At 40.0% G+C, this 12,798-nt stretch overlaps 1 protein-coding gene across 1 annotated transcript; it reads right to left on the reverse strand.

The window, feature by feature from the left end:
- Nucleotides 1–10,529: 10,529 nt before the first annotated feature.
- LOC107786683 (agamous-like MADS-box protein AGL82) lies at nucleotides 10,530–12,510 on the reverse strand. Its single transcript, XM_016608200.2, has 2 exons — nucleotides 12,319–12,510; nucleotides 10,530–11,579 (listed from the first exon to the last, which is right to left on the reverse strand). Exon 2 carries the CDS (start codon nucleotides 11,567–11,569, stop codon nucleotides 10,766–10,768), a length of 804 nt encoding a protein of 267 aa, XP_016463686.1. The 5' UTR covers nucleotides 11,570–11,579; nucleotides 12,319–12,510; the 3' UTR covers nucleotides 10,530–10,765.
- Between the last annotated feature and the right edge of the window lie 288 nt (nucleotides 12,511–12,798).

The following is a 12,798-nucleotide window of genomic DNA, read 5'->3' on the forward strand; positions in this document are numbered from 1 at the left end:
CTCAGAGTCCCCCTCTAACCCCATATGTTGATTCTTCTCTTATTTCTATAGACATTGATGTATAGAATAGTTAGAACTTCGTAGAAACTTGTGAGTTACGGTGTTCCGGGTCTTTGGAGTGTTATGTATATTTCGATATTTGATTATTGCATATGCCGAGCGAAATCTCAATTGCTTATTTAAAATATCTGCTACTGTTAGTTGTTAATTTTCATTTCATTTCCGCAAAGTGTTAGGCTTACCTAGTCGTAGAGACTAGGTGCCGTCACGACAAATTCACGGAGGAAGAATTTGGGTCGTGAAGAGTTGATATCAGAGCTCTAGGTTCATAGGTGTCGTGAGTCACAAGCCGGTTTATTGGAGTCTCGCGGATCCGTACGGAGACATCTGTAATTATCTTCGGGAGGTCGTGGAACTGTTAGGAAGGATTATACTTCTTTGATTCCTTATCGTGCGAGATACTGACGACCAGACACCCGCGCCCCAGTTAGAGCCGCCAGAGGTTGAGTTCGGGGTAGAGGATAACCACGCGGTGCAACCAGAGCACCCGCACGAGCTGCGACAGAGGAGCCCCCAGCAGCTCCAGCTGGAGGGCAGGCACTGGAGGTTCCTATTGCTGCACCAACCCTCCAGGAGACTCTAGCCCAGTTCATGAGCATGTTCAGCACCTTAGCTCAAGATGGATTGATTCCACTAGCTCCCGCCATATCTCAGGCTGGGGGAGGGGCACAGACTACCGCAGCCCGTACTCCTCAGCAAATAGTCCAGGTTGACCAGGCCCTAGAGTTCATCCCTATACAGCCGGTAGCTCCGGTTCAGCACGAGACTGGGACAACCGCTTCTGAGGCGGAGCAACTCATACTCGAGAGGTACAAGAAGTACCACCCACCTACCTTTAGTGAATTGGCTACTGATGATGCTCAGGGTTTTCTGGAGGAGTGTCATCGTATTCTCTGTACTATGGGTGTAGCGGAGATGAGTGGGGTTTCTTTTACCACCTTCCATCTTAGAGGAGCAACCTATCAGTGGTGGCATGCTTATGAGTTGAGTAGTCTGGATTAGGCAACTTCACTTACATGGAATCAGTTCTCGGACATGTTTTTGAGAGAGAATGTCCCTCAAAGCCTCTGGGACTCATGGTGCAGAGTTTGAGCAGCTGCGCAGGGTGCTATGACTGTGTCAGAGTATGCAGTCTGCTTCAGTAATTTGGCCCGACATGCACTGGCCTTGGTTGCCACAGTTCGAGAGAGGGTTTGACGGTTTATTGAGGGACTCCACCCCAGTATCCGGATTAGTATGGCCCGGGAGTTGGAGATGGATATCCCTTATCAGCAGGTTGTGAGTATTGCCAGGAGATTGGAGGGCATGTTTGCCCGGGACCGAGAAGAGAGAGAGGCCAAGAGGTCTCGAGAGACTGGTTCTTATTCTGGAGCTCGTGCCCCAGCACCTCGCCATGGTAGGGGTCATGTGAGTCTCTTCATTGATTCAGCTCTTTCAACCGCCAGTGGTGTTCCAGCCCCTTCTAAGCCCCATGAGCCTTATTATGCACCACCAATAGCTAGTGTGCCTCCTGCTTGGGGTTCTTTTAGTGGCCATTCCAACAGACCTGGCCCGAGTCAGTCGCAGCAACCACGCCCTCCGAGGGGTTGTTTTAAGTGTGGCGACACCGCCATATGGTTAGAGATTGCCCCAGACTTAGGAGGGTTACACCTCCATAGACTTCTCAGCCACCACATGCTCCATCGGGTCCTCAGGCTATGATTCCAGCACCAGCTACCGCCCCACCTGCTCAGCCAGCTCGAGGTGGAGGCTGGGGAGGTCGAGGTAGCCCTAGAGGGGGAGTCCATGCCAGGTATTATGCCCTTCCGGCTCGTACAGAGGCAGTTGCTTCTGACTCTGTCATTATAGGTGTTGTTCCGGTCTATCACAGAGATGCGTCGATATTATTTTACCCAGGCTCTACGTATTCATATGTGTCCTCTTATTTTGCCCAACATTTGGGAGTATCTCGGGATTCTTTGAGTTTCCCTGTTTATGTGTCTACTCCCTTGGGAGATTCTCTTGTTGTGGACCGCGTGTATCGGTCGTGTTTGATTGGTCTTAGTGGTTTTGAGACCATAGCCAATTTATTATTACTCAGCATGGTAGATATTGATGTTATCTTGGGCATGGACTGGTTGTCGCCCCATTATGCTATTCTTGATTGTCACACTAAGACCGCGACGCTGGCTATGTCAGGTTTACCGCAATTAGAGTGGAGAGGTACCTTATAGTATACTCCCAGCCGAGTTATTTCATTTCTTAAAGCTCAACGAATGGTTGAAAAGGGGTGTGACACGTATCTAGCTTATGTTAGAGATGTCAGTATTGATACCCTTACAGCTGAGTCAGTTCCAATAGTGAGGGATTATCCAGATGTGTTTCCAGCTGATCTTTCGGGCATGTCGCCCGACGAGATATTGATTTTGGCATTGATTTATTATCGGACAGTCAGCCCGTCTCTATTCCTCCATATCGTATGGCTCCTCCTGAATTGAAGGAGTTGAAGGAGTAGTTACATGAGTTGCTTGATAAGGGCTTCATTCAGCCCAGTGTGTCGCCTTGGGGGTGCTCCGATCTTGTTTGTGAAGAAAAATGATGGTTCTATGCGTATATTGATTATCACCGGCTGAACAAAGTTACAGTGAAGAACATGTATCCATTGCCTCGTATTGATGATTTATTTGATCAGCTACAGGGTGCCAGAGTGTTCTCCAAGATTGACTTACGTTCAAGCTATCATCAGTTAAAGATTCGGGAGCCAGATATCCCGAAGACTGCCTTCATGACTCGGTACGGTCACTATGAGTTTCTTGTTATGTCTTTTGGGCTGACCAATGCCCCAGCAACCTTTATAAATTTGATGCACAGTATGTTCTGGCCTTATCTTGACTCCTTCGTCATTGTGTTTATTGACAAAATTCTGGTGTACTCTCGGACTCGGGAGGATCACGAGCAGCACCTGAGGACTGTGCTTCAGACTTTGAGAGAAAAGAAGTTGTATGCAAAATTTTCTAAGTGTGAGTTTTGGCTAGACTCAGTGGCATTTGGGCCATGTAGTATCGAGTGATGGGATCAAGGTGGATCCGAAGAAGGTGGAAGCAGTGTAGAGTTGGCCTAGACCATCATCGGCTACGGAGATTCGTAGTTTTCTTGGGTTGGTGGGGTATTACCGTCGTTTTGTTGAGGGATTCTCATCCATTGCAGCACCTATGACCAGGCTAACCTAGAAGGGTACTCCGTTCAGGTGGACAGAGGAGTGTGGGGAGAGCTTTCAGAAGCTCAAGACAGCTTTGACTATATCCCAATTTTGGTATTGCCTACAGGTTCGGGGTACTACACTGTATATTGTGATGCGTCGCAGATTGGTCTTGGCACGGTGTTGATGTAGGACGATAGGGTGATTGCTTACGCGTCCAGACAGCTAAATTTGTCATATAAAAATAAATTCAACAAACGTGAATTGAGGCATGGCAAATAGATGATTTAATAAATACCAACAATTATCCAATTTACTACACAATATGCCTAAGACTTTAACCCAATAAATTTTGCACATATACGCCCGAGTACGTACTCGTCACCTCGTGTACATGACTTCTCACATTTCACAAATGGCACATAAGACTCGATGTCTAAGGGGTAATTCCCCCACTCAAGGTTAGGCAAGATACTTACCTTTTTGAAGTTATGCTGATATTCCAAAATAGTCTTCTTGCTTGAATTAACCTCCGGACGGCTCAAATCTATCCAAATTAATTGTATAACTTTATTAAAATGCATCGGAAACAATTCCAGATAATCAAACATCGACTTAAAATTTCACATTTAAAAGTATACCAAAAGTCAACGTGGGACCCGCCTCTCGGAACCCAATAGAATTTTCACGGAATCCGAACACCCATTCTGATACGAGTTCAACCATACCAATTTTATCGAATTCCAATAACAAATTGTCCTCCAAATCTTGAATTTTCGTTTTTGAATTTTTTTACAAAAATCCCAATTCCCTCCATTGAAACTCGAATTAAATGATGTGACATATAATCACTTTCGGATATAGAGCACTTACCCCAGTCAAAGTCGTGAAGAAATTCTCAAAATCGCCCAAAAATCTAACTCCAAAAATCACAATCGAAAATGATGAAATGACAGATTTTCAATCCTTAAGTTTCTGCCTAGGTTCGCATTTGCGGACAAAAAATTCGCATTTGCGAATGAACAATGCCTTATTATAACGACTCGATCGGTCGTTTTGAGTGTATTAGCCCCGATCCCCTATTTACTGCTTTTTCCATATCTGTTTCTGCTTATGTGACTTGCCGGGAGATCTTGTTTTTGGTTTCGGAGTGTTTTGGGACACTTAGTCCCTAAAGCGGAAGCTTAAGCCTTAGGATTTTGACCGTAGTCAGAATTGTGTAAAGACGACTCCGGAATGGAGTTCCGTCGGTTCCGAAAGTTTTGGTAGTTTCGTTGGGTGATTTTGTACTTAGGAGCGTGTCCGGACTGTGAATTTGAGATCTGTAGCTAATTTAGGCTTGAAATGGCGAAAGTCGAATTTTTGGGAAGTTTGACCGGGGGGTTGAATTTTTGATATCGGGGTCGAATTCCTATTCTGGAAGTTGGAGTAGGTCCGTAATGTTGTACATGATTTGTGTGCAAATTTGAGGTCAATCAGACGCGGTTTGGTATGACTCAGCATCGTTTGTAGAATTTGGAAATTTTGAAGTTCATTAAGTTTGGATTGGAGGGAGATTCATGTTTTTGTTATTGTTTGACTTGTTTTGAGGGCTCGACTAAGTTCATATGGTGTTTTAGGACTTACTGGTATATTTGGTTGAGGTCTGGGGGGCCTCGAGGGTATTTCAGATGCTTAACGGTTTGAATTTGGACTTAGGCAAATGGCTAATATTTTCTGATATCTGGTCGTTTCGCACCTGCGGTGGGGAGACTCCAGGTGTCCACGAATTTGAGTTAGAAGCTATTGTTCATGCCCTAAAGATTTGGCGCCATTATTTGTACGGTATTCCTTATGAGATTTACACTGATCATCGGAGTTTGCAGCATCTGTTCAAGCAAAAGGATCTTAATTTGCATCAGCGGAGGTGGTTGAAGCTACTTAAGGATTATGATATCACCATTTTGTACCACCCGGGGAAGGCCAATTTGGTGGCCGATGCTTTGAGTCGCCGGGCGGAGAGTTTGGGGAGTTTAGCATATCTTCCAGCAGTAGAGAGACCCTTAGCATTGGATGTTCAGGCCTTAGCCAGCCAGTTTGTGAGATTGGATATTTCTGAGCCGAGTTGAGTGTTGGCTTGTGTGGTCTCTCGGTCTTCTCTTTATGATCGTATCAGGGAGCGTCAGTATGATGACCTCCAACTGCTTGTCCTTAAGGATACGGTTCAGCACGATGATGCTAAGGAGGTCACTATTGGGGATGATGGCGTATTGAGGATGCAGGGCAGGCTATGTGTGCCTAATGTAGATGGTTTGCGTGAGCTGATTCTTTAGGAGGCTCATAGCTCGCGGTACTCCATTCATCCGGGTGTCGCGAAGATGTATCAGGACTTGAGGCAGCATTACTGGTGGATGATAATGAAGAAGGACATAGTGGAGTATGTTGCTAGGTGCCTAAATTGTCAGCAGGTGAAGTATGAGCATCAGCGGCCGGGTGGGTTGCTTCAGAAGTTAGAGATTCCAGAGTGGAAATGGGAGTGGATCACTATGGATTTCATTGTTGGACTCCCACGGACTCAGCATAGGTTTGATGCAGTTTGGATAATTATGGATAGGCTGACCAAGTCAGCTCATTTCATTCATGTGATGACTACTTATTCTTCCGAGTAGTTGGCTCGAATTTACATCCGCGAGATCATCAAGCTTCATGGCGTACCGGTATCTATCATCTCTGACCGGGGTACGCAGTTTATATCATGGTTCTGGAGGGTTGTACAATAGGAGTTGGGTGCTCGGGTTAAGTTGAGCACAACATTTCACCCTCAGACGGACGAACAGTCCGAGCATACTATTCAGATACTAGAGGATATGCTCTGCTCTTGTGTGATAGATTTTGGGGGGTGCTTGAGACCAGTTCTTGCCACTTGCGGAGTTTGCCTACAACAATAGTTATCAGTCGAGCATTCAGATGGAACCGTATGGGGCTTTGTATGGTAGGCGGTGTCGGTCCCCAGTGGGTTAGTTCGAGCTGGGCGAGGCCAGATTATTTGGTACAGAATTGGTCTATGATGCCAGAGGGTTCGCGATGTAGCATTCATGGTTGGAGAGCGGGTCTTGCTCCGGGTTTCGCCTATGAAGGGCGTTATGAGGTTCGGGAAGAAGGGCAAGCTGAGCCCACGGTTTACCGGCCATTTGAGGTGTTACGACGTGTTGGGGAGGTTGCTTATGAGCTTGCCTTGCCTCCCAGTCTTGTAGGGGTCCACCCAGTATTTCATGTTTTTATGCTCCAGAAGTATCACGATGATCCGGCTCATGTGTTGGATTTCAGCTCAGTCCAGTTAGACAAGGATCTATTTTATGTCGAGGAACCAGCGGCTATTTTGGACAGGCAGGTTTGAAAGCTGAGGTCAAAGAACATTGCTTCCGTGAAGGTTCAGTAGAGGGGTTAGCCGGTCGAGGAGGCGACTTGGGAGACCGAGCATGTTATGCGCAGCCGTTACCCTCATATTCTCACCACTTCAGGTATGTCTCTATACTCGTTCGAGGACGAACGATTATTTTAAAAGGGAGAGGATGTGATGATATGACCAGTTGTTTCGAGAGTTATAGCCCCGATCCCCTATTAACTGCTTCTCCCATATCTATTTCTAGTATTGTGACTTGCCGGGAGGTTTCGTTTTGCTTTTTGTTGAGTGTTTTGGGATACTTAGTCCCTAAACGGAAGCTTAATCCTTAGGATTTGGACCGTAGTTGGAACTGTATAAAGACGACTCCGGAATGGAGTTACGTCAGTTCTGTTAGCTCCATTAGGTGATTTTGAACTTTGGGGCATGTCCGGATTGTGTTTTGGAGGTCTGTAGCTCATTCATGCTTGAAATGACGAAAGTCGAAGTTTTGGAAATTTTGTCCGGTAGTAGAATTTTTGATATCGGGGTTGGATTCCGATTTCGAAAGTTGTAGTAGCTCCGCAAGGTTGATTATGACTTGTGTGCAAAATTTGGGGTCAATCGGACGTGGTTTGATAGGTTTCGGCATCGGTTGTCGAATTTGGAAGTTTTAAGTTCTTTAAGTTTGAATCGGAGGATGATTCATGATTTTAGCATTGTTTGATGTAGTTTGAGGGCTCGACTAAATTCATCTGGTATTTTAGGACTTGTTGGTATGTTTGGTTGAGGTCCCGGGGCCTCGGGTTGATTTCGTATGGTTAACGGACCTTTTGAACTTAAGAAAAGATAGCAAATTTCTAATATTTTTGTTGGAGACATTTCTTCATCGCGTTCGCGAGAGAGGTCTCGCGATCGCGTAGGGAATCTGGGAGGCCAACTCAAGTTTGTTCTTCGCGTTCGCGAAGGTATGGTCAGTGGAAGCATCGCGAACACGAAGAGTGGAACGTGTTTGCGTAGAGGAAGTGAGGCAGATGAGGACCCTAGTCATTTGGTCTACACGTCCGCGTAGTGGGTATCGCATTCGCGAAGGACCAGGAAGTGAAAGGTATGCGTTCGTGAGAGGTCCCTCGCGTTTGCGAAGGAGGAAATTTAGTCAGTGGAATTTTTTTTATACGCGAACGCGAGAGAGTGGCCGCGTTCGCGACGAAGGGAACACCTGGGCAGATTTAAAAGTTCAAATCGAGGGTTTATGTCATTTTTCACCATTTGGATTTGAGAGCTCGAAAATAGGCGATTTTTGGAGGGATTTTCACGTGGGTATTTGGGGTAAGTGATTCTTATCTGGTTTGGGTTAATTTCCATAATTATGTCTTTAATGTCATCATTTAATTAGTGATTTGGGGTAGAAAATTGAGGAAAATTTGAGAAAAGTTCTTAGGCCGATTTTTGAAATTTTGATCGAGATTTTGGTATCGGATTTGGGTAATTTTGGTACGAGTGAACTCGTGAGTGAATGGGTGTTCATATTTTATAACCTTTACCCGATTCCGAGACGTGGGCCCGGGGAGGCTTTTAGGGCGATTTTCCAATTTCTTGCTTTAGCTTTGATTTCATTAGCTAGATTAGTTACTTGTAGTTATATTTATGATATGTAATTGATTTTGGCTAGATTTGGGCCATTCAGAGTCAGATATTCGTGGAAAGAGCATTGTTACGGATTGATTGAGCTTGGTTCGAGGTAAGTGGCTTGCCTAACCTTGTGTGGGAGAAATCCCCTTAGGATTTGGTGTTGTTATGATATGTGAGCGCCATGTACGCAAGGTGACGAGTGCGTACACGGTCTATTTGTAGAAAAATCTGATTTTCTTTACCGAGTAATAGCATGTTATTGTGCTATCTTCGATCTTGCTCGATGTCTGTCTCATTTGGCTTCGATCGCTACTAGCCTCGATCTCGACAAGTACCTCAATTCTGAACTCGGTACCTTGTCCTCGTGATTTAGTCTGTTCCGTTACTAAGCCATCCTTCGATATAACCTCCCGGTCTCGATCAAATAGTAAAATCAAGTGAGCCCGGTTTTAACCGTATACATGATCCTATTCATCCACCACAACCATTAATGATTACCTCCTGGTTCTTCACATGTTTTAGACCTTTGACAATGTCAATGAACCTAAATTTTTTCTTCAATGCTAGTATTTTTTTTACTCCATAAGTACTAAATTCGAGTATAAGTTCTCGATCGAAGTTTATTATATTTATCGTCCTTTTGGAGTATCTAACCAAAACCAATCAGTACATTCTAGGGCTAATTAATTAGTGAGATGAACTTGGCTTAGATTTGATCCCTTTTCTAAAAATAGAAAAGAAAAATAAGGAAAAAAAACAAGAATTGAAACGCAGAACAGAGAATAGAAGATCACTTGGGGTAAGAAAACAAGTAGAAGTGCTCAAAATGGTCAGAGCTTATAGTAAAGCTCTATAAATCTTCATTTTACTCATAATATTGAAGACAATATTCCTAAACATTAGGTGGTGATGGAACGCAACAACGACACATTCCACTGATCTCACATCCACAACCTGGGTAATCAAAATGAACTTTACAAAATTTCACACAATCATCATCATTTTGGCATTGAGGCTTATTTATCTCAACATCATTGAAATGATTTTGTTTTTTCAATTCAAAGGATTCCCCAATATGGCTAAAATTGCAAAAAACTAAGCAAAACAGAACAACCAAAGTCACTGTTGCCTTTGCCATCTCAAGAATTGAAAGTATGTGAGTATGAGTATATTATTTTTCTTGTATTGAAATATGATAGAACTTTATGTTCTGCATGTATTTATTGTCTCTGAAAAGAATAGTAATATATACATTATTTAAGAACTTACCTAAAAAGGAGGAAAAGTAATTTAAGAAGCTATCTAAAAAAAAAGGAATCTAATCTATAGGAGTTTTAAATTTTTAAATGTAAATTAAAATGCTGCCTAGATTGTATACATAGAAGATAAGTAACTAAGTATCAATATAACACTATGCCAATATATGGTATATTGTTGTAAATTTGTATAATGGTTTCAGTTAACTTACTCAATTTATTATGTAGATTCTTTTTTCACTTTTGGTAACTTGTTTATGGAAAGAAAAAGTTTTCAAAACTGATTATGTAGATTCTATGGTCATTTTATTTTCTTGTTACACATCTCTTTTTTTTTTTTTTGGAGAAATATGTTGTGGATTATTCTCTTGTATTTCCTCCTTAAAAAAAGATGCTATTTTGGTCCAATCTGATCAAGTAGGATGTTGTATTCAGTTGAGTTGGTGTAGTATATAAGTTAGTTTTATAAAAGATTAGAAAATATACAAAAAAGAGGCTCGTTGCTGAACTTAGAATGTAGAATAGAGGAAGAAAATAAGAGAAGGAAGCCTCTAGAATTTAGTCCTTAGTTTATATAAAGCATATTGGTAATTCTCAAAATTAATCTCTGTTATTCTAATTAAAAATATTCAATCTCAAACTTTTGGGAAGTGGGTAGGTTTCCCAATACGAAACTTTCAAAAATCTTGTCGTAATTCCTAATATTACACTAAAAGAAAATGAGACCTCAAGTTTAGGCATTGAAGATTACTCACACATTCCCGTCTCAAATTATCCGTCGTATTTTTCTTTTACACGTCCTTTAAAAAAATATTAATTAGAAGGGATTTTAGACTATTTTACTCTTGTTTATGTCTTATGATATAATTCCTCTTCATTAAATATTTATTTTATTTATGTGATATCTCCATCTTCAAAAACAATTACTATTAAGGATAAAATGAAAAAATAATAATCAATTTTGTCTTGCACTTCTAAAATGACATATAAATTGAGACAACTATTTTTAGAAATCACGATAGATAATTTGAGACGGAGGGAGTATTTTATTTTATTTTGATTAAAAAGGAAATATTATGTATAACTAATACGTATCATTACAAAAGAGATTGCAACTAGGAGCACCAAAACTATAATATTACAAGCTGTATTTAATCTAACAAAAGAAGTTCCTAATTTGTTTGCTCCAACTGCTTTTAAATCAAACAAAGGAGAAACTACTAAATATACAAAAATATCATTTCAATTGTGTTTGTCATATAATAATCTAATCAAAATCTACTGCAAGTATCCATAAGGCATTTGGGTAGAGCCACTGCTTATAAAAGAGTACTGATTTAACTCCATAGGCTGCATTCTTGAACTTGAACCAATAATACCATTATTCACCAACCAATCTTCTGCCTCAATCTTCATATAATCTGAATTTCCAAATTGATAATCATCAATACTAAGCTGCCCATTATCCAAAATTCCCATTGAATTCACATGATCAAATTCAGTTGTGAATTCTTGAAAAAACTGGTTATCCATATAAGAAATAGGCTGTGGATTACTTTGGTTGAAATTGTCCATTAATTCAGGATAGTCCCAAATTTCTTGATTCGAATCTTGATTAATATTCCTACTACTTTTCAAGAATTCAGTTTTTTCCTTTGCATTCTCCATCTTTTTCTCAAGAACCCCAGCAAGATTTCGTAATTCCTTTTCAGATAAATAGTTGAATCTTGAATCCCAAGTTGGGTATTTTTCTGTCTTGATTTTTTTCTTCAACTTTGCCATTTTAATCTCAGCCTTTTTCTTTTCATTTTCCAAGAAGCTAGACAAGCTGTTTTCTCTTTTACTCCTGTCTTCAATTGGTTGGTTTTTGTAGAGATTTATTAGCTCTTGAACTTCGTTTGGATCATTTGGCCAAATTTCTTCACAATTATTTCCTTCATATATGATCATGCATGCTTTGATATCACAAAGTATTGAAAGCTCTGAGATTTTATTGATTAAGCAAGCTTTCCTTTTCTGGAAAGTGGATTTCCTTTTCTTGTAATCCTGAATAAGTTCCATATTGATTTTTGATCTTCCCATTTTAATTTGCCTGTTCAAGAAAACATACATATATAATTAAATAGAAGAAAAATAAGCATACACTATAATGAAGTTTCTGAAAATAACCTTGATTTTCTGCTTAGTATAGTAAAAAGAAAAAACAGAGTCGGTAATGTTCCCTAACGACTAGAAAAACAAGAAAAGAAAATCGGTAATTAGAATTCTAATTTTAAAAAAGGCATCAAATTTTTGAATTTCTTTCTTTAAAACTAGAAACAAAATTTTGGTTAATAGTAAATTAAGCACCAAAAGGTAAAGTAGCAAAGGCTTTTATTAAAGACATTCATATATTGTCTGCATTTTTTTGAAAAGTGAATGCTGCTTTCTGGTAATTAGAATTCACGAAAATCAGTCATAACGAAACAATCAGCACAAGAAATTAGAACTATATTCCTTATTGATAAAATTCAAAGTAATAATCTCCAATTAATCCAAAACACATAAAACTCATTGAAAGAAGAACAATTTTATTGTGCCTTAATAAAATAGAAACTCCAAAGTCCAGGAAAAGAAAAGTTGAGAATTAATACAAACTTCAAATTGAGAGCTAAATTTAAACTTCAAGAACGTCTACTATTACATAATTTCAAGAACATGTATTACTTTACCAAAAGAGGAAAAAACAAATTAATTATTATTTTCCAATATAATCTGTTCTACCAGATTTGCGACGAAATAGAGCTTCAAAATTAACAACGTGAAAAAAGAAAAGAAAGAAAGAAAGTTACCTGGTTATGAGTGAATTCTTCAACTCAAAACGGCCAAATTAGCAATATATTTTCTGAGAGTACGATTGCCATAATTATATATAAGAGTTTGACGCGTCGTTTTTTTAGAAACTACACTTAATTATTTTTCTTCTCCCTTTTCCAGTTGGAGAAATTATAGGAAACTAGGAATATTTGTCCTTTCACCACTCTTCTTACACCGTTTTTATAGTAATAACTCAGATTATAAAATCATTAGTATTATCGTTTAACTATATAATAAACAATTCAAGTCTTTAGCGTCACAACGATTATTTTAAAAAAAAATATTTATCTGCAGAAAAGATATAAACAAAAAAAAAGGTGCTACTCTCAATTTTATGAAAAAGGCGCATATATGAATTAGAGATTCAACATTAAAAAATACTAGTTTAATTTTTTCTTTAAAAAATATTTAAAAGTCACAATGCAAAATAATGTACTTCACATTAATCCTTTTCA

The sequence above is a fragment of the Nicotiana tabacum genome, chromosome 17 (genome assembly GCF_000715075.1).
Source record: "Nicotiana tabacum cultivar K326 chromosome 17, ASM71507v2, whole genome shotgun sequence".
Lineage (NCBI taxonomy): Eukaryota > Viridiplantae > Streptophyta > Magnoliopsida > Solanales > Solanaceae > Nicotiana > Nicotiana tabacum.